Source organism: Manacus vitellinus, unplaced genomic scaffold, assembly GCF_001715985.3.
Source record: "Manacus vitellinus isolate BGI_N305 unplaced genomic scaffold, ASM171598v3 scaffold_37_pilon, whole genome shotgun sequence".
NCBI classification, from domain to species: Eukaryota; Metazoa; Chordata; class Aves; order Passeriformes; family Pipridae; genus Manacus; species Manacus vitellinus.
In genome coordinates, this window is record NW_021940517.1 from 7,297,526 (window position 1) to 7,319,461 (window position 21,936).

Genomic DNA, 21,936 nt, shown 5'->3' on the forward strand with positions numbered 1-21,936 from the left:
TCTCCCCAGGGGATGAGCGCTCCCGGGAGTCTCCAGCCCCAGCTGAAGCACAGATGCAAGCTGGGGCGGAAGGCGGTGGAAGGGTGAACCGCTGTTGCTGGAAGTGCTCCGTGACACAACTCAAGAAGATTTTCTGGGGTGTGGCCGTGGTCCTGGGTGTCTGCTCCTCCTGGTCAGGTTCAACCCAGCTAGCAAAATTGACCTTTAAGAAATTCGATGCACCCTTTACTCTAACATGGTTTGCAACAAACTGGAACTTTTTATTCTTTCCTTTATATTATCTTGGACATGTTTTTAAGTCAGCTGAAAAGCAGTCTCCAAAGCAAAGATACAGGTATGGAAACTTTTGTTTTTAATCCTGTGGCTCTTGCATGCTGCTCTACATTTAGCAGACGTTTTGTTCAAATCAGTCAATTAAATTGAACTTGTGTTTGCTTTCCTCTCCAGGTTTGTTAAAGGATGGACTGAGTTCACTGTGTGTCCTATGCTAGGTGCCATGTTATAATTCCTAATGTGATTTCACTCCAACAGTGAGAAATCCAGATTTATTTCCAACACATAGAAATCATGTAATGAAAGTCCACATTTTCTGCAATTATTTTTGAAGAGTTCTCTGTTCTAAACCTCTGCAAACATAATTTTTTTTATTAATATCTCCTTCCCCTACCCACAGCTAACTTCTGTGGCAGCCTCTGAATAAGCTAAGTAAGCTTTTCTTTTCCAAACTTGGGACTAGAGCAGGGCCTTGAATAGCTGACTGAAAAGTGCTGCAGTATTTTCCTGGCACTATGCCCCTGACATCAAAGGCCAAGCTCTGATCCCAGTTAAACTTGAGCTGTTGTGTTTATTTCCGGGAGGAAGCACAGTCATAACCAAAGGCAGCACTTTGTCTTCAGCACACCTTGTCTTTATAGCAAGCCAAACCCACAAAGCCTGAGGCACTCATGGAAAGCCCTGAGTGCCCGTCCACTGTGAGGGGCTGAGGATGCTCTGGCTGCATGAAGGAGTGCCTCTCAGTGAACGCTCCCTCAGCTCAGCTCAGCTCAGCTCAACTCATTTTGGCCTGAGAGGTGTCTGGGACAGATGGAATGACTCAGCCATCAAGATGTCCCATGTCAGAGAGCTTTCCCGATACGTGGAAGGATGTGAACAACGTTTTCCCCTTCTGTTACACAGTGGGGCTCATAGCCTTTTAATGAAGTAGCTCAGAAAAGTAAACAGTAAGAAGTACACATTTCTCAGCTCCCAGCTGCGCAACAGCAAGGTGGAAACTTACTGCAGGAAGAATCTACCAGGCTACTCAGGAAATGCTCTACCTCAGATGACGAGGGTTAAGATCATAAATGCTGAAATTTTGCTGCTCAGCCATCATTACAGTTTCTTCATCTGCTAAATAATTTGGGGCTGCAGGTAAAGGATATCACCATCCACTGCAGATTCTAGAGCAGTATGCAGAAGTTTTAAAGGCAACTTTGTAAGATGCCCTGTTTCCTGTACTTCAGTCTTCAGGCTGTATTTGTTGTTTACTCCACAGCAAAGTTGCTTCCTTCAGAAATGAGAGGAGTATGAAGGTTACAGAAAGCTACAGTTTAATCTGAAAACAGTGACAAAATCTAACCCAAAAGCAACTACCTTTTGTTTCTTTGTTTTTAAGTATTTTTCTTCCCAGCTGCTCTCAGATAATGGTTTAAATACTGCTAAATTCTAGGGTGAGTGGTTGTGGTTTGCCAGATCCCTGGGGTTAAAACCAGAGCATTATACTCTTTGTTCCTGCAGTAAATTGATACGGTTGGTAGTTTTATGTCTTCCATTTAATTAAATGATGGCTGAGTTGAAGAGCAGGTGCAAGCCCTGCAGCCTATTTGGGATGCAGGGGAACATCATTAGCAGTAAGCTTGCCCAGTCTTAGTAAAGAATGTGCATTTGTGTATCTGAGCAGCAGATTGAATAGGTTAACTTACAGAGTTTTTTCTGGGTGCCAGGGTAGACTTGTGCATTTGGAGATATGGCTGTGGTTCCTAGCTTTGCTGCAGATTTGTTCCATGGTTTGGAGCAAGTCACTGCAGACCTCTGATTTTCTTGTACTCTCTGTTCTTTTGGATGAGAAAGTCCTTTAGGGAGGAGGGAGGGCTGCCCCTTACCATATGTTTTCATAGTGTCTACCTCAGCATGTCCACTGTCTACACTGAGACCTTTCAGTGGTGCTGCACTGAGTTATAGTGAAAAGAATTACGATTGATCTGCTTTCTCCATTACAGCTGAGATGCATGCACATCAGAAAACCCAAGCGTTGAGTTCCAGTCTTTCCTCTTAATTATTTCTCCTTTTTGCATATTATGTTTGCAAATATAGAGAGAAAGACATATACAGAGACTTTGCAGCTCTATATGAGGCAGCACCAGCTTCAGGAAAGCTTGCGTTCCAGGTGTGGTTGGACACGTTAGGTAGACATTTCATGGACTTCTGGATAGTTAAAAGAAGACAATTCTGACCTGGAGCTGCAAAGAAACTGGCATAATCACTTTCTGCTGTTTTTATCCTTCGCTTCCATCTATATTTTATATATTATCTGAGCTCTCTGGCAGGAATTTAAATGAGATAAATGAAAAGTTGGTAGTGGGAGATGGTGGAAATATGATATCTAATTCACCTTAGCAGTGAAGCAGTAAAGGAAGAGATTCTCAGATCTTGCCTACACAGGTTGCTAAAATCCACAGGCACCTGGTGATTTTTGGCCGCAAAGCTCCCCAAGGACACTTGCGCAGCCACCTCCTCCTCAGCAGGGCTGGGCAGCTCAACCTCCCCTCCGTGTGGCACAGGCAGTGCCTTCACACTGCTCCTTCCTCAGGACACCAGACCCAGCAGGTGTGCTTTGGGATACCTCCCTGTACAGTTACAGGGCATGTAAAGAACAGCAACCACTAGGAAAAATATACAGAAGGGGGATCATAAAATGTAGCAACAGTGAATAGATTATATGGTTTATTATGGTTTTAAAATTTCTGTTGTATCATACCAGTATGTATGCTATGCTGTAAATGCATGAATTTTTATGTTTTGTAGTCTCAGGGACAAACATACCTGTCATGGACATGAACCAGTTTCAAACTACACAGATTTTTTTTCCCCCCTTATGTAAAATAGTAGTAAATTTGCAACCAAAATTTTATAGTGGTACATTGAATGCAAGAGCAGGTTTATTCAGTTTCTTTATAAGATTTTGAGTATTAGGCCACAAGCAAAGTATTTATTAAGGATTTATGATTGACGCATATTGCATGGTAAGGAGCTTTCTGTTTAAGCTGAAGTAGACTATCAATTGTGTCCACAACATGGGGAGAGAGTCACTCTTCAAAGCAAACGAGAACTCATGCATTCATATCCAAACTGCTCTAGGCTCACTGTGCAGCTCCATCAAATGCCAGAGTTGTGCCTAAGTGTAGACAGCTCAGGAAGAACTTCTCCCATGGTTGCTACCAAGGATGTCATGCCCTGTGGCACGGAGCTGCATGTGCAGGAGTGGTAAAAGAGCTCTGGCAGGCCACAGAAGAGCATGCCAGGTTCAGCTCACTATCTTAAAATAAAATTAGTATAACTAAATTATTATTCATTTCAACCATTGTCCAGTCCAGAAATAGCACATGCAATGATTTATGCACCTAATGGATCATTTAAGAGTACTTCATAGTTTTTGCTTCCAAACTGCTTTATAAAATGACACATTTAATCTGATGTGCTATCCTTCATCATACCTGCATTATTAATTTATGAGGTAACATAAATTAAAAGCACTAGGGCTTAAAACACCCTGGCTACATGAAAGATTAAATTAAAACCTCTGTAAGATATTGCTTAGCTTTCCATATCTTTAGGCAGGACAAAACACACCTTTTATAAAGATTGACCCTGTGTGTGCCAGCTGGGGGAATAACAGAGGGATACATTCACATTTTAGAGGGAGAATACCCCAGAAAGCCTGTTTATTTTGATGGTATGGTCTTAACCAAGTGATTTTTTGAGAAGGAAAGGACAGGACTTTCAGGAATGGTTTGCATGGTTATTTATTTATTTGTTTATCATTTAGATCTTGCTTTTATTTCATAAAGCATTAGGACTAAAGAAAACACCAGAAGCTAGAACTAAATGTCTTCTCAAACCTTGAATGCACCTAATGTGTTGGGTGAATGAATCATCACACATACCTGCTCTGGTCTGCAACTATGTTTGAATATATTTTAGAATGTTCTTTTTCACTGAATCATAGTTTTGTCTCTGTACTGCCCCCAAATTAGCTGCCACTAATTCTTAAGAATTTGAAGGTTTTTCTTTGAAAATAAAGAAAAAAGTTGCAAGTACCACCAAAGTATTGTTATGTCCTTGAACCTGAACAAAAATATTGGCACAACAATGGTAGAGGACTAATGTAGTAATCAGTCTGATTCACCAGCTCATTGAGTTCACAAGAGTCACTTTTGATTTGTATGCATATGGGCTCAGAATCAAGATTCGGCTCTTCAGTGGCCACAAAGTTGCAGTGTCATAGCTTCACTTGAGGTCCTGGAGAATGTGAGCCAGTTTCTAAATGTGTTTCACATGCGTTTCTCCTACCATGGAAGAGACGAGACACACCTAGTAACTCAAGGAGTTGAGTCCTGACTCATGTGAACATGCAACTCACTGCACCATGGGTACTGCCCTCCTCTTCTGCAGCAGGCAGAGAACCCCGCCACACAGCACTGGTGACCAATGCCCTGGCCACAATGAAACTCTAAGGGGAAGGAAGGTCGGAGCCTGATTTGGTGTGACTGGATGCGTTTTTCCTCTTGATTTTCCTTGTTTTGTGTTCATGAGTGTCTCTTACCCAGCAGCATTAAAATGTTGCAGTGTAGTTAACTTTTGGCATCCTACTGATTTGTATTACTACTTAGGTGGGAGCTTCACCACCAGAGCAAACAGCATTAAGAGACTCATAAATAAGCTACGGAGGCATTAAGACATGACAAGTGCAAGTGTTTTTAGCAAATGTCACTCAATGAAGCATGTTTTCTTTCAAAAAACTTCAGTTTATAAACTCTAATTGTCTAACTCAGTACATTATTCTTAAAATAATACCTATTTACTTTGTGTTCCTCAAAATAAAATCACTTTACAACTCAAGTTCACATTCACTTCTTGGGAAAAATAAAAATAATAATTAGGAAAACCAACTAAAGAACAAAATGAACCATTGAAATTCTTACCCGAGTTAGACAGATAAGAGTAACTCCAGATTAAATCAGTTTGATCTTTGCAGCAATCTGTCAGGACTTACCTTTGTGCTTGGTATCAAAGCGATTAATTAAAAGAAGATGTGGCTATTGTGCAAGAGGTTTATGGTATTCGTAGTCATCTCTATCTCTCCCACAGTTGTCCAAGCTGCTGATGGTGTTGTGTTTTTGATAGACCACTGTATCACCTTTCAGACTGCTTTCAGTGAATCTGCTCATTTCTTCCAGGGGTTCTAGCTGAAGACAAGGTCAAATTGTACAGTTGGCAAGTAGTAGCATTAGTGAAACCTTCTGCTGGAACAGTGTGGTGCTTTTGGTAGTGGCAGTGCTGGTGGACATCGGTCATGGAGCATTCATTTGAGCTTAGCTCAACTGAAGCCCAAGCCACAGAGCTCAGGGTGATGCTGTTGTCAAGTTCTGTTTCTCAAGTGAAGTAGTTCTCTGTTCCTGATGAAACCTGTGGTAGCTGCTGTTTCTTTCCTTTTGGAAAGGAAAGTGTGTCCCCATGGGATGTGGGATAGGTGTGTTCCCACCCCACAAGAGTTCTGAAGATGGCTTTTCACTGCTGACTTGCCATAATACAGCCTTGCTGCACAATTGCCAGATGATTGCATAAGTCGTCATTTCAGCAGCTTCCTTGGGGAGACTTGTTTTCTTAGGTGATTAAAGATTAATGTCATGGTTTCTTGCTCATAAAGTCTCCTGAAAAACAAAAATTTCTCAGCCAGCTGTCAAAAATATGCTCTACGGGCTGTCTGTTCTTGAGAAAATAACAAATCCAGAGTTTTTCTAGAGTAGCCTCCTGTTCACATCAGTCTCCTCTACACCCTGAAGACAGTACCAGGGGCTAGATTAGGGAGGAAATGCGGCACAGCTAGCTTCTCAGTGTCATACTGGATATTCCAGCACTGCTGGCTTGAAGCTGGATGCCTGATTTCCCCTCAGAATGCATGGGGAGAGCAAGCATCTACAGCAGAAACACAAATGTGAGGCATGTAAGGTAAGCAGCAGGAAAGAGTGAGGGGAAAGAGAAAAGCTATTGGTCAAACTGACTATTGTTGGGTGCCCTCCACCTTCTCAGAGTCTGGCACGTAACTAGAACTGAGATGCTCCTCCCTTGATGTCTTCCATTGAAAAACCTAAAAAACTGCTCCTGGACCGTGGTGGAGGAGGTAGTTTTTCTCTCCCTCAAATGGATAGTATGGGAGCTTGGTACCTACATTAGACTCATGATGTGAGTGGCTGGCAGAAAGCCACAAAATTAATGCCTAAGTCCTAACTTCTCTGGAGGTAGCTTTCACAATGATAAGCCTGTATGGTGGGCTCAGAAATGTAAAGGTGGAATTTATATGCTTACCTCCCTTTCTAAACCTACCCCAGCTTTTGCATCTCCTGGAAATACCTTGAAGAGATTTCCTTTAAAATTCTGTTTGACTAGTTTGCTAATTCCTTCTGTTAAGGTAGCTAGCAATGTTTCTGAGAGCTTTAGTCTTAGCTTTTGTGAGAAAATGGTCATGGGTCCTTCTTTAGGAAATCAGTCCTTTCTAATTTAGCCTCAGTTTATACTTGGAGTTTGCATTTATTTTTCAGGCCATGATGTTCTGGACAGCTCTTAACATTCATGTCCTGTAAGATCCTTCATCTCTTGAGAATCACCTCTTCTGGGCTTTTAGACTTTTGTGAAATGTTAATTGAGAATAAAAATTGGATACTTCCTGATCAGGAGAAACCCATGTTCTTTAATCTTCAGACTGGTTTGCAAAATCATTCCAAGGATGATTGAATTAAGTGGTGTCCTGTAATTTTTGTCTTGTTGTTCCATTACTTTTGTCTTCTCTGCTGTGGCTTGAACAGATGCTCTAAAATAATTACATTATCTGCCTCCTACGAGGTAACAGTGCTTGAGGCAAGGACTAGAAAGAGAAGTAATTGTTCTTGCTACCTGCAGACAGGGCATGTGATATGAAACAATGTATTTATGTAATGGTTTTTGCTTGGAAAAAAATATGATGTCTTGCAGCACTGAATGATCTCTGGTCAGTAGTTAAACTGCATTTCGTTAACAATGCCTCTGGTTAGTAAAGCAAGCTGCCAACTTCGATATTGCTAGGGCTTTTCTCTGGAGACCTCAAGAGCAAATCCACCTCTGCTGATCTGATGTCTCTGCGCTGACTGCGACCATGGAACAAAAGCAAGCCAGGCTGATGGGACCTTGGTCACCTCCTTCCTTTACTGCCTCCAGGCATGACCTGCGCACACAAACAGAAAAGTAGCTGCATTTTATGGCTGGTAAAGGAAAAAAAAGGGCAGGGAAAAGAGTGTATGATCATGTTTACTGCACAGAGAAAGAAGGTGAAAGCTGAGGATTTGCTATTTTTCCCAATCAACATAACATGGAAGAAGATCTCACAGATGGTCTTTTTGCAGAATGTATTTTACCTTGGTCACCATGCGAAGTGACCCTTAGTGCACAAACTCATTGAATAGGAACTGTCCTGGACAGATTCTCCATGGTGTTTACAACAGCAACAAAAACAACAAAAAAAAAAAACAGGAAAGAGTGATAAGGAATTCTGCATTTTTTTTTTTCCCAGCCCAGATCTGTGTCAAAATATCTTGAAGGCATCTACCTTTAAAGCTGCTTTAAAAAAGGAAAGTGCATGTGTGGCAACAGACTGTGTAGCTATAATTAACAGCTCTCAATAAAGACAGATGATATAGAGAGAAGTGTTGGAGGCTGGCAGTACTACAGAAGTGGAAAAAACCCTTTTGTCCAGCTGCCTAGTGGTTATGGATTGTGTCCAGATTTCCCAGGATTGTTTGTGTTTGTGTGAAATGGCAGCTTCATATAAATGCACACGGACCTGGCTGAGGATCTTGTTTAGTCCAGGTCTCCAGGAGCTGGCCACCTTTGCTTGTTAGACAAAGCTGTAACTGGTAAAAAGGGAGAAACAGATAAAGGTGAAGGATGGCAGCAACACAGATATATGAACAGAGCATCATAAATTGAAAAATTCTACATAATGTTGCCTGTGAACATTTATGCGGGGAGAGGTTGGAGGGAAATAATGTTGAAGTATGAGCTGATGGGCAGATTGGTTCATATATGGACTCACACACTCATGTACAACCATTTCTGTGTTTTCTAATGCTAGAACACCTTTCCAAATAGTAGCTTCTTGCCAGAGAATCCAATCCAAAATGGGGAAGGCAAGTAAAATCTAGTTTTGTTACATTGTTTGCCTGCTTTGGATGGCAATTAGTGAAGACTGCTTCTCTTCAGCCTAACTGTGGAAAAGAAACAAGCCACCTGTTGGTTTGTTTGTCAGTCCCTCAGGTCAGGACTACAACTCAGCAAGTTTAAATGAAAGAACCTCGTTTACTTTATGACCTTATGGTCATTGCCATATCATTTGGGTCTCTTGTCTAAGTCTACTGTGGCTGCCTCATCTGCTCCCTGTTCCTTGAATCTCCCAAGTGAGCGCTTCCCTACCTAGAGCTGGGGTTGTGGTTTGTTAATTTATAAATTGTGTTCCTTCTCTTTGGGGCTGGGGACCTGTTTAGTCATTTACTGAAGCTGCTCATTTCGCTGCTCCAATGTGTCCTTCGTGTCTTCAAAAAACTTCCACTGCCGCAGCAAAACATTCAGATTCCTGCAGAGGGAGTGGACCTCTGGGAGCCTTATATGAAGGATGGCATCCCCTCATCTCTTTCAGCAATCACAAAAGTTAAACCCCAGGGGTCTCGAGTCACCATGAATGCCCTTTTATTGACAGAGTAGTATTAACCTTCATGTAGTACATTGCTGAGATGAGGCACCCCGGATGGTGTGAGTCTAGGTTCATTTGGTAGAGGAGGACTCTGTTCTGCTATGTCATCTGGCATTTGCCCTTGCGTTGCATCTAAAAAAATGTTTTGCTTCACCGAAATACTGGGGTTTTTTAACTTAATGCTCTTCACTGTATCTATTGTAGAGGCCATCCAGGCCACTTGAAAATTGTATCCTGCTTTTTCTAGCTGAAACTACAGCTTTCTTCACTAGTCTGGCTTATTATGCTTTCAGCTGAAGTACATATAGATTTCCAAGTACAAAAAGATAATTCTTCTCTGAAGAAGTCTCCTATTCATTAACCCACTAGAAAATATCAAGAATTTCACCTCTATTTTCAGTACGCTTTAGTACTACCTGGAAGAAAAATGAAACTACAGCTTTGTAATGCTCTCTGATATTTTCGCCATCTAAAAAATGGTGCTCTTGTTAGACCATCTCACCATGATACCCTGAACATCAGGTCATAGAATCATGGAGTAATTCTCGCTGCTGGGGATCTGGGGAGGGAGCTCTAGTCCAACCTGCTCAGTGCAGAGCCACATCATATCTGCTTTGTTATTTTGCTAATGGTTGGTGATCTGCAGACACTGAATGAGACATAACTATTATTAAATTTATGTGTGCTTCATTGCATCTTTTAATGTGCTGTCTCTAGGATACCCTAAAATTACCTGTACCAGAATGTATTGCCATGAATGGTACCCGTTCTGCTTCTGTTTGCCCCTTTTTGCCAGAGCCACCTTAAATATTTTTCTGTCCTCAGGCAAGGATATGTTGATTTATTTTTTATTAACCTTGAAATTTAAAAATAAATGGTATTAAGCCACTATAATGAGGGCTTAACTTATTTTTAATAATCAAACAAATTTGCACCTAGCATTTTCAGTATTTCATTAAGTTCTCTATATCAGATGTGATGGGTCCAGGCAGCCCTTGACCCTATCTGGAACAGCTCCATTGAGCCCCATGGCAACATGCTGATTTCATTGTAGAATGGCAGGGATGTTAAAGATCATCTAGTTCCAACTTCCCTGCCATGGGCCAGGACACCTTCCACTAGACCAGGTTACTCAAAGCCCCATCCAACCTGGCCTTGAACACTTCCAGGGATGGAGCATCCGCAGCTTCTCTGGGAAACCTGTTCCAGTGCTTCACTATCCTCACAGTAAATAATTTCTTCCTAATTTCTATTAGAGAAGGGTCTGGCTCAGTGAATATTAAAAATATCAAGTTAACAGCTATTTAGATGTATTTCATCTGGCAGAGAGAAGCTCAAGCTTTGATCAGACTGAAATTCACCCTACTCCTCCACATTCGTTTTTAAAAAGTGGCTTTTGATTCTGGAGAACTGAAGTAGGAAAACATAATGTTGAAAAATAGTGTGCCAGAAGAGGATACAGTGACATACAGCCACACGATCAGCTGCCTTCTGTTAACATACATGCAGACATGCCCTTGCTCATTAAATTTTTAGCAATTAAGGCCAACCCTTTGAGAGTCTTAAAGCATTTAACAAAGAGCTCTATTGATTTCATAGATTTTTTTCAGACAACTTACGAAACTATGCTCTTCTGTAGTTCCAGATAGTTCCTATAGTGCCATAACTTTCTGCCTTGCCACGTTCCACGTGGATTTTTTGGTAGAGTTGTACTCTTGATCACGTAAGAGGGATAACTGTAGGGGGATATTTCAAAGGTCAGCTAAACCATGTATGGATAGGGGAAGGTGAAGAAAGAGCTGAGTGGCATTAAGCAGAATGAGTGAGGTGTTTGAAACGGGGGAGGTAGTTCCTATTAGTGTGCAACTGAGCTGTCAGGAGACTGAAAAAAACAAGAGCCTGAAGGAGTGGTTAGTGCATGCTTGGACATCGGAGATGGTGGGCCAAATGTGGTGTTTTGTGAAAGCAGGGTGCATGAGCTCCACTGAAATTAACGTTCACATGAATGATAGTTCTTGTAGCTCTTCTGCAAGCTAAGCTGAATCAATAATTCCTATATGATTTCAGTGGAGAGTGTGCTTACCATAGTATTGCTCATGTATTGAGTCCTGTGGATGGCTGCAGGTTCTTACCTGGGATACACCAGGGCTTGGTTTGGCTCAACAGCCATTCAAGTTACAGGAGTCCAGATAAGTCACTCAGAACAACCTAGGGAAGATTTAATCATACCAGCAGCAGTTATTTCATGTGTTAACAGATTTGTTTCTTAACAGGAATGAATGTACAAATAAAATTTGCAAAAGTGCTAAAGAAAGCTTCTTAGGGTCTTTTCAAAAGAGAGCAGAGGATTGGCTTTATTTCCAGGTAAGCATGAGTCATACTGAGGACATTCCTCTTGAAAATCATGCCAGTTTTATGTATAGTTAATTGTGGACCTTACTTTTGGCTGGTAAGTTGCAAACTGTTGTCTGCTGCTTTATGTTTCTTGAGGTTTGTTTTGTTTTAAGGATTTAAAAAAAAAAAAATCAACAAAAAACAGCTGGCTTTCCGGATATGTTTGCTGCAAGAAACCAGAGACAAGTGGTTTCGAGAAACTGGAGACAAGTGTGTTTCTTCCATAGCAATTGTGCTAAAAAAATCCTGTTCTCTTTGTCAGTGTGTCTTCAGACACCTTCCACTATTATACTGGTGGTATCTGGAGTCTCAAAAAGCCTTTCTCTAGTGTAGAACAGTGAAAAACCACAGATTTTAGGCACACGTAGAAACATGTCACTAGGGATATTTGAGAGACAGATGACAAATAAAGTCTTGGTATCAATCTAATGTCATGGTCTGAGTGTGCAATGACAAATTATCCTTCCTCTAGTAACTTAGCTACTGAAGGCTACAGATGGGTTTGCCTTCAGCAAAAAGCTCAGCTTTTGCATGCCTTTGGGCTAACAGCCATGACCACGCAGCTCCTCTGCGTGAAGCATGCTGATGGCATCTACTAGATGTTGTGCAGCTGACAGGAAAAGGATGCAATAGTTCATTAGTTTTGTCATTCTGTTTAATTCAGACATTTTCAAAAGGAATAGCACTGAAAGCTTTGTAGTACTGAAGGTGCATAATAATTGCATCAAAATTGCCCATCTGTGGCTAAAGCAAGATAATTGCCTAGGCGTATTCACGTTTGCAGAAGAGATTTTGAATAATAAGTGTTTATAAAGCCCTTCTGTCATCATGTTATCCAATCCTCACCAGTGAGCCAAACTCTCAGTTCATTTACACTCTTTTCAAACCAAAAATATCTCATGTTGGCACAGCTCTGAAGTGGGTGAAGATGAGAATCTGAACTAGTGGAAGTCACCTGAAATTGGCTCCCAGCTCCCCAGCAACATTTATGAACCAAATTGAAAGAAAGTAATCAGGAAACCCTGCTGATTCCTTGCTAGTGTTATTTTCTGTATCTTTAATAATTAATTTGACTAATTAGTAAGGTTTGGGAGTGCCAGTACTGATTTCCAGTGATGCTGAGTGACGCTCCTTCCTATGGAGCAAAGCTTGTCAAAGGGTCAGAGCCACAAATAGGCTGAGACCTATGCCCTGTCCTGCAAACAGCCATAAACATCTATGTGTGGTTTCCAGCAGACACTTCTCCCTCCTTAGGAGCCTCTCTTCTCTCTCAGGGGTAAAGCCTGAGTAAATCCATCCTCACCAACACAGACAGCCAAAGATATGGTGGAGACCAACTGGGAGGAGCAGGTGAGATGCGAGCCCATCTTAAGTAGGTTTATTGTGGCTGATCTAACCTACTCCTGTAGATAAGCTCCTTAGCACCTAAGGAGCTCACCTAAGCCTTTGAACACAGTCCCTCTGTGCTTGGCAAAATGCAGAAAGCTGAAAGACATGTCCTGGTTTAAGTGTCTGCTTACCTGGTCAAACCCTCCTCCGCAGGGACTGGGTTTATAACCACCGCCATGGTCAGGTGCTCTCTCTTTTTCTGGCAATTAAGATGCAAACAGCACTGACCAGACAAGATTTGTTGATGCAACTTTGTCATCTTATGCTTCTCCAAGAATGAATTAGTTGATTTTTCCATTAGACTTGGTACAAATCATGCTGATGTTCCTCAGTAGGCCTGAGTGATTCCTAATAGCTGTTTTACAGTTTTCAGAACATATCTCATGCCTCTCCCATGCTCACAAGTGACTGGAGCTGCTCGTTCTAGCCAAGCACTACACAGTGAACAAGTGTGGGTGATTTACAATGAGATGGAAAATTTCTCCAGCTAGATGCCAGGTTCACCTGCTTTCTGCCAGTGCATGCCACTGTTCTTTCTACATGAACAGAGGAGCTGTCATTCCTGCTTTGGGATCCCTTCAGCAAAATAGCCTCCCCCATGGCCAGTTTGCCTTATAGATCTTCAGCTCGTAATTTCTTGGTGTTGTAGTGAGATTTCAGCAGGCTGTACCTCCTGGGTAGCCCAAACGTGGCCATGGCTGACTCACTTTCCAGCCCTGGGAAAGTAGCCAGCAACCCTAGGAGATAACTGAGCTGGTGTCGTCAGCCACCTAGAGCCCTGCGCATCTCAGAGGTGCTTTGCCCACCTGCATTAGTGAGGTGCTTCAGATCCCTTCCCTGCCGTAGCAGAGCTCTGACAGGGAGCAGCACCCTTACTGCTAGGGATCCAGAAGACAGTAGGGTAGCAAAACAGTCATCACCTCTGCCAGGTTTCTGAACAAATACTTTCACCTCAGAGGCTGAAACCGCATTACTGTTGTCACTCTTCATGGGAAACAATCCAAAAAGAACTTCAGACATGCCACTAAAATTAGTAACAATATGAGCTACTGTTCAGTACATTTTTCTGTCTCTTAAGGGCTTCAGTTTATTGAGTAACCTCCCTCGCTCTCAATTTCATCACAGAACGTTAAGTTTTGAGAAAGGGTTGAGTTCAAACACTGAAGCTCTTTATTCTAGTTGTGTAGGTGCAGTATTGACAGAGCCAAATTTAACAGATCCCCCAGTGCACATTTACAGTAAGACAAGCCAGATTTTGTGATGTGTACCTTGGGGAGAGGAGGAGAGGGGGATGACAGATAGGGGTATCACAGGGCACTGTGACTCTGAATGACTGTTGCTGAGACTCAGTGAGGTGTCAGCATATCTTGGGTAGCATTTTTGAGGTTCTGCTGCTGGATTCTCTATTCTTACTGAAGATTGGTGAAACTGCAACGATTCAGTTGGAAGGAGTGGTGAACCAGTAGTGAAAGCTGTTGGAAATGTCTCCTTATGGTGGTTTTCATATATATGTGTGTGTGTGTATATATGTACCATTTGAATACACATGCTGAGCCACTTTGTCCTTCAAGAACAGTGACATGCCAGAGGGGTAACAGGTTGTTTTACTTTTGACAGTCTTCATACAGTGTTCTGCAGATCAGTAGCTCTCCTGTAAACTGCAAACTATTGAAAAAGAAAGGAAAATGAAGCCACAGATTTTGTGCTTTCTAGCTCTAGGGTAAAATATGGGGTCATGCCTTTGACTGGGGAGGAAGAATCCCCTTGCAAAACATGTGTATCTTACTTTGTGGGTCTTGATAGGACAGCACAGACTCCAGGATCAGACCCCAGTTTGTTTTCTGAGGGAGCTGACACCTGCCTTCTCACAGCAGGAAGGAGGCTGCTCATTCTCAAGCATCTGTCTGTCTGCCTGCAAAGCACTGCTTCATGCTGCTCCAAAAATCCCTTCCTCCCTGCCTATGAAAAGAACTGAAGCCCCAGGAGGGGGACAAAGCACACCCAGCACTCACTTAACCACAAGCCTGGTGGCTGCAGCACAGGGTGCCCTGAGTGGCTTAGCACCAGCCCCCCCCCACCCCTGGCAGAGCCCCAGCTGTGTGGAGGGACTGGGCTGTGGGATAAACTCTCACCTTTATTTATACACTGCTTTCCATCCCACTCATGTTCAGTATAAAATTAATGCCCTCAACAGACATCTTGATTCTCCATCCATGAAAATTTAAAAAACACCCTCAATTTTTTGTACATGCTTCTTTCTCCACAGCCATACACAGAAACTGTTCCTACTTCCAAAAGGCAAAACACCCCTTCAAAAAGGTTTTTCTACTCTCTCCTGGACTGGAATCCCACCATGGCTGATGCCCTGTGCAAGAGACACTGTGCTTAACCTTCCTACATCTATTTTAAGATGCAAATTTGATCACCCATAATTCCTTCTGAAATCTGTGGGTGGTGACAGTCTTCAGCCCACTGGAAAAGTTGGTGCATTAGATACCTGAATATGAATTTATGTTTTTAATTTGGTATGATCCTCCTAGGATTTCAGTGTGAAAGTGGAGCAATCCAGTAATTTCCTGCAGCTTGCTCATTTGTGCTCTCTGTGTATTATTTGTCAAATTTTTTTTGTATTATGTTGATGAGAAATGTAGTCAATCTCATTAACACTAAATCATTTGTCTCTGTCGAATTACTTTCTAGGATGATTTATGTATACATTAAATGTGATGGTGAGCCATCTCTAACGTGTAAATCTCAATTTTCAGAGATCTCTGTGTATACTCTAAGTTTCAATATCAACCTCACATAAAACAAATTTACCCCATTCTGGCAGTGAGCACGAGTAAAGATGGATATGTGGAGTTAGTAAAATAATAGTTTATTTGTTATTTCATAAATTATACTCCATAATTAGGGAAAACTCTCTTTTAAGAATGCATTGACTGTGTACCCTAAACTTTGTGTATTCATGTATGTTACATGTGCTGTTGATCATGAAGAGAGAAGGTTGAATATATTTTTACTGAACAAGCATAGCAATAAAAATTAATATCAAACTCAAAGAGTAAGTATTATTAGATAGATTGTTTTTTCACTATGTACTTTCAAGATATTATTCCATGTTTTCGTGTTGGGCAGCTGACATATAATCTTGAAGCTGCCTTCTCAGCCTCTCTCACATGCTGGGATTATTTTAGTTTATAGCTCAGCCCACCTGCCAACTATTTCAGCTACTGGGATGCAGTGAGCTAATTAATGCATCCGTCATCTTACACATTCTTCAGATGCCATGAGCAATAAGGAGACTTAGCCTTAATCTTTGTATTACTTTTTCTCACAGGCTCATGGCTCAAGGCTCTGTGGCTTAACTCGAACCCATACACATTTTCTTCGCTGAACTGTTCATTCATATATTTTTGTTCTCTATTTATTGACTTCTAATTCCCTTCCTCTCCTAGTGTGCATGCTATATTAAATCTCCATTATCTAAGCCTTTGTCTCATTTTCCTTGCACACAGCCATGTAAGTATCCTTATTGCTTAATATTTGTATGAAATTAGCATCCAGCAAATCCTGACTTGCACCAGCTTGCGCTAGGTGCTTTTTCAGCAGGGAAACAAACACAGCACCTGTGCTACAGAATCTTCCGTCAAGGTTGAGGCACATATCTGCTAAAATCTGCTCTTTTTCATTTAACTGGAGATTGCTGACTTCTGCAGCTGCTGTTTGGCACGTTGTGGAGGAGGGCCGTGGGCCCACAGTATCTGCCAAGGGAAGGCCGTGCCCAGAGAAGGGCAACAAAGCTGGTAAAGGGGCTGGAGCACAAGAGTTAGGAGGAATGGCTGAAGGGGCTGGAGTTGTTTAGCCTGGAGAAAAGGAGGCTGAGGGGAGACCTTACTGCTCTCTACAACTACCTGAAAGAAGGTTGTAATGAGGTGTCAGTCTCTTCTCCCAGGTAGCAAGTGACAAGATGAGATTAAATGGCCTCAAGTTGTGCCAGAAGAGGTTTAGACTGGTTGTTAGGAAAAATTTCTTCACCAAAGGGGTTGTCAATCATTGGAACAGGCTGCCCAGGGAAGTGGTGGAGTCACCATCCCTGAAAGTACCCAAAACATATGTGAATATGGCACTTGCAGACATGGTTTAGTGGTGAACACAGTGGTGGTGCTACGTTGACAGTTGGACTTGGTGATCTTAGAGATATTTTCCAACCTTAATGATTCTATGATTCTTTGATTCTAAAGCTGAACAGAAGAATGAGGACATCGGGGAGATGCTTTTGTCACCCCTGCATAGACCTCCCCAATAGCCTAAGTAACAAAGTATGTGATGCAGTAGCACAACCTGGCAGGTGAATAGGAAGGGAAATAATTACAAATTTCCTTATATATGGAGATAAACCCAGGATTTTCAAAAGGCCCAGTTCCTCTTCTGCCTGAGATCTGCTTTCTGCTAGCATAACACCTCAATCTCACCCAGTTCATGTCAGAACATGATGTAAGGTGTCCACATCTTATTAATGACAGTGAAAAAAGAAGCCCTAAGTGAGAAGCAGGCAAATGACAAGTCTAACTGTGAAGCTCCCCCAGAAAACTCGTGGCACTGAGCTCAGCCTGACTTAGCTGTCTTAACCAAAAGTAGTTAATGAAATCCAAAGTCAAAAGAAATCTGAGTCTTAGAAAGATGTAAACCTGCTTTTTCAGATAAAGCCAACAAGCTATTTGCTTAAATTAATCCATGTCTGAACTTAAACTGAGGTAAGTTCTTATGGAGTATGTAGGCTGTGATACATCCCCAGCAGTAATTCTGTTAAATTTTTAACACCCCCTGCTATGCATGTGTAAGGATTCACAAGCACACTGAAACAGGCCAGCTAACTGCTCCTCTCCTCTGCTTTTAACCACTTTCAGAACAGCACTGTGCCTCCTCCTCGCGTGCTTTCTGTTATAAACCCAACCATTTTCATTTCCCAGACAATCCACTGTAGGTGGCTGCAATTGCATTAACCATAATTGCAACCAAAGGGTCTCCAATCCAAATTATTTAGCACATTCTGATGTTGGCCTCTGGAGCCACAGATCTGGGAGAGGGCCAGAAAAGCCATTTTACAATTATAATCTAAGTCACAGGCTTTAAAAAGAAGACAGGGCAGGCACACTCACAGGGCAAGCATTAATAATGGCTAGATAAATCCACTCCCCTCCTAGGTGGCAAGCTGCAAGGTTTCAGCAGGAGCTGACTCCTGGTGCAAGGACACCCCATGCTTTTTCCCCTCATAGTGCTTTTACCCTGTAATAGCAGGGAGCAGATTTTTCAGTGCTCTCTGTGCAGCTGCTCTGGAAGCAGAATGTATGCTGGAAGCAAGGGTCACAAGGTCATTTTCCAAAATGAAGGAAGGAATAAGCATGTCACGGGAGTAGAAGATGGAAGACAAATGAGCCCAGTAATTTCATATTTGGCAAATACTTGGCTCTCCTCGCTGCAGCTCGGCTTTCAGAACCAGCAAGCAGGAGGGAGGCTCATTGCACAGCCCTTACTGTCTCTCACAGAAAATCACAGTCCCACATTCCCTGTAACTCCCTCTAGCCCTTTAATCCAGGAAGATGACATAAACTGCAGCTGTGTGTCACAAAGATATTTCATTCTAGCCAAAAGTGAGTGCTGTAAAAGTGGATGTGCTGCACGCTTTACTGATGCAGATTAGAAGGAGCTTGACTCCTTTAGTCAAAGAACAGAAAATACTTTTCTGACTTTAATTTAGGTACACAAGGGTCTTTCCTAATATTCTTAGGTTTTATTTTAGAAATCTTATATCGTAAAAGGATATTCATCTGTGCTACACTCAATCCCATGGTATCTGAGCATCTAAATGTAAGAAAACTCTTTTAACACGCACTATTCCAGACACTTTCTTAAAGCCATTACCAGAGGCACATCAAAATGTAATAGCACAGAAGCAGATAATGGTCAGAACATTTCCTGCATGAAATGCATGATCTATTATGATAAGGGAAATCCAGGTTAAACGCTGTCATTTTCATTTGGCAGTTTCAAATGTCACAGTCACATTTCTGAGAAATCCAGATACCATGTTTCTGAGTCATGTCGGGTTTACTGTTAGCAGTCAGTCTCTGCCACTTGAAATCAAAGGCTCTTCTTGCAAGTCTTCTCTTTCTAGACAGTGTATTTTCACCCTGGATAATCTGGATTCTTCCTCTATCTGCTACACTAATTCTCAGAAGGTGATGATACTGTTTCTCAGAAGGTGATGATAATGTAGTCTTAGGGAATCCCAGTCACCCTGTGGAACAGCACCATCACGGCATGGATGGATGGTTTCTTGTCACAGGAGGAGGTCCCAAATTTATGAGACCAAGCACGCACAGTGCACTCCTAGGGGATGGCAAAGTCCAAGCTAAGCTGTGCAGATAATCAGGAGTTTATGCCAGTGACTCATAAAAGGCGATAGAGAGGTACTTGGGCTCTGCACTTACACCTAAGCAGTTCATAGTGCTCTAATTAATGAAATTGTAATTAATTTTCACTGCTTCTGAACTGCAGGGAGCTGCACTTGTGTTACAGGCTGAGTGAAGGTACATGGCTAATGCATCGAAGGTGGATGAAGCAGGAGAGCCAGAAGAGAAAGACAAGAAAGTGGCAGCTTGTTGTGGAGAATGGATTTCTTCAAGTGTGCTGTATCCCTGGTGCCTCCACTGCCAGCAGCTGCCAGAGACAGGAAGGGCTTGGCTGGACCCAGGCTGGTAATTCCCGTATGGTCCAGGTCCATCCCTTTACAGGCATCTCTGAATGAATGTTTTACTGACACAGATTGGGCAGAGAAGGCAGGGAAGGCTTATGCTTATTATTTCAATAATTTTGATCCCAAAAAGACAAGTATGGCATTTGGACCAGCAGATGGGCTTTCCAGTTCATTAACTCAGGAGTTCTGCATCTGGTTATGAAAAGTTCCTGTGTTATTACTGTTGCAAATAAGGGCTCCTTTCTGTTTTTCAATCTTTCACAAAGTAAATCTGTATGCTCAGCAACGGCTGAGTTGAAATCCTATTTTGTGGATTCACATCCAAGATCAGGACGGCACATAATACGCTAGTGAGGCACTAACTCACTCCTCGTCAGGGCAGTTTGCAAAGTGCTTTTCTGAAGAGACCTGTTTTCTTTGCACTGAGGTTCACACAAAGCAGAGCCAAAAGCAACCATTTAGTAGGCAATAAAAATATAAAAGAAAAAGAACAAGTACATAAAAAATGTCACTAGGAAGGAGAGCAGTGTGTGCTGTAACAGCCTTATCCAAACCACACTGACATTCCCCCCACACATGCACAGCCATGACAAGACCCAACTGCTTTGCATTTTCCTACTTCTGTGGCACCAGATCCTGGCCAGAGAATTTTGGTGCTTCCCTGCCTCTTACCTTGTAAGAGTAAAACCTTAAAAATATAAAATATTTTATATAAATAATTTAACATTTTAAAACACACAGATAAGCATAGTATCTGTGAAAGGCTTTAGATTCAAAACAAATTTCTGCCTCGCCTCTGAAGAACAGCTGTGTTTCCCATCCAAACACATAAATAATAATGGTTAGCATCCTGTTCAGAGGAACTCTCATGGCTTCCAGCAATTTTTAGTCACAAGTACCATTTTACTTCACCATCTCAGCTTCAAGTCTGGTTTTCACATGTGGCAGATCTGAAACCACCCTAAGTTCTGTTTCCTTCTACTTCTTGAGTATGTCTCACCCTGTTCTCATTTTGGTCTTTCCAGGGACTTCAAAGAGATTTCATTTTTTTTATAACCTCTAAGCAGTATAATCACCTCAGTGCCCTAAACTTTTTGTTTACTTGTAGAATAAATCAATTTCTATCTGATCTTTCTCTTTTCTCTTACTTTTCTTCTCTGTTCCTTTTAACATCGTGCCTGCTTTACTTCATCTTGAATGAAGCAATTGAGGGCTAATAACCCCATTAGGTATTTTAGTTCTTATTTTCTGTCAAATGAGGATGTCAGCTGAGAAGTCCAGAATGGGACATTGACAACATCTGGAAGAAATGGCAATGCCAAATGTGGCTTCTCTAATACCCAACAGTTGAGGCACAGGGGTAACCCAATATGTGCCGCTCCACACTTTCAATAGAAACCAGAGAGGTAAATAAAGCTACACCATTCTGGAATTCAGATGAGCATAAGACTTAATAGCTTTGGCAGCTGACACCTGTTTTAGAGACGTGATCCGACCAGTGCAACAATAACAGAGGCGGTGCAGTTCTTTGAATCAGTGGCATTTGTTTGCTGTTTCTCCTGCTTCTGGACCCTAAGTTCACAACAGCATCAGCAGGCAAGGCTCTCTTGAAATTTGTCATTCCTGCCACTATTGGGGAATATCTGCATCTGTTGCTGTTTATGAGTTGCTTCATAGCTCTCTTGTCAGTGTCCACATCCCAGAGAAGATACATATGGGCATGTGTTTTCTAATAGCATATCCCTGGAGCTACCTTTTCCACTCTGTGCATACCCAGCCCATAGGCAGCCCTTTCTCCCGTGCAAATGACACATCTCTCAAGGAAAGAATCAGCAGTAGCTCCTTTGGAAATGGAGGCTGCTGGCTTCAGCGGAGGAGGAAAGGCAACAGTACTTCCAGAATTCTGAAACCTCAAGGGCTTTTCACCTAGAGTGTCTGGGAAGTTGCAAGGAGATGATGGAAGGAGCTGGAAATTTTCTGAGCTGCAAAAGCAGACACAAATCATGTTCCTGGAGCTGCTCTGTGATAACTCAGTATCCTCCTTTTCTTTGGAGTGTATTAAGGAGGAAAGCTCATGGCCTTCAGAATGATGGAGCATGAAACTGAGATTCATCCTCTGAACCATGTAAGAATGCATGCCTCATCAATCTATTTGCATAAAAAGAGCTTGGAAGAAGAACCATGAAGATGTAGACCCCTCAGAGTGCAAGAAGACTGAAAGACAAATGTGGTTTGTATCCATCCTCTGGACCTGCCTCTGATGCTCAGAAAGAAAATGAAGTTGATGCTCTGTACTCTTATGTCTTGAGTCTTCAGAGAAGGTTTTGCTTTTACATAGGATCCTTGTGTAATACTG

General features: G+C 42.0%; 1 protein-coding gene across 1 annotated transcript in view; it reads left to right on the forward strand.

The window, feature by feature from the left end:
• The window catches only part of SLC35F3 (solute carrier family 35 member F3), a 60,142-nt gene that overhangs the window by 14,593 nt on the left and 23,613 nt on the right, over positions 1-21,936 (forward strand). The window contains exon 2 of the mRNA XM_029961605.1: positions 10-334. Coding sequence (XP_029817465.1) covers positions 54-334 — 281 coding nt within the window. The 5' untranslated portion in view covers positions 10-53. The remainder of the gene's footprint in view (positions 1-9; positions 335-21,936) is intronic.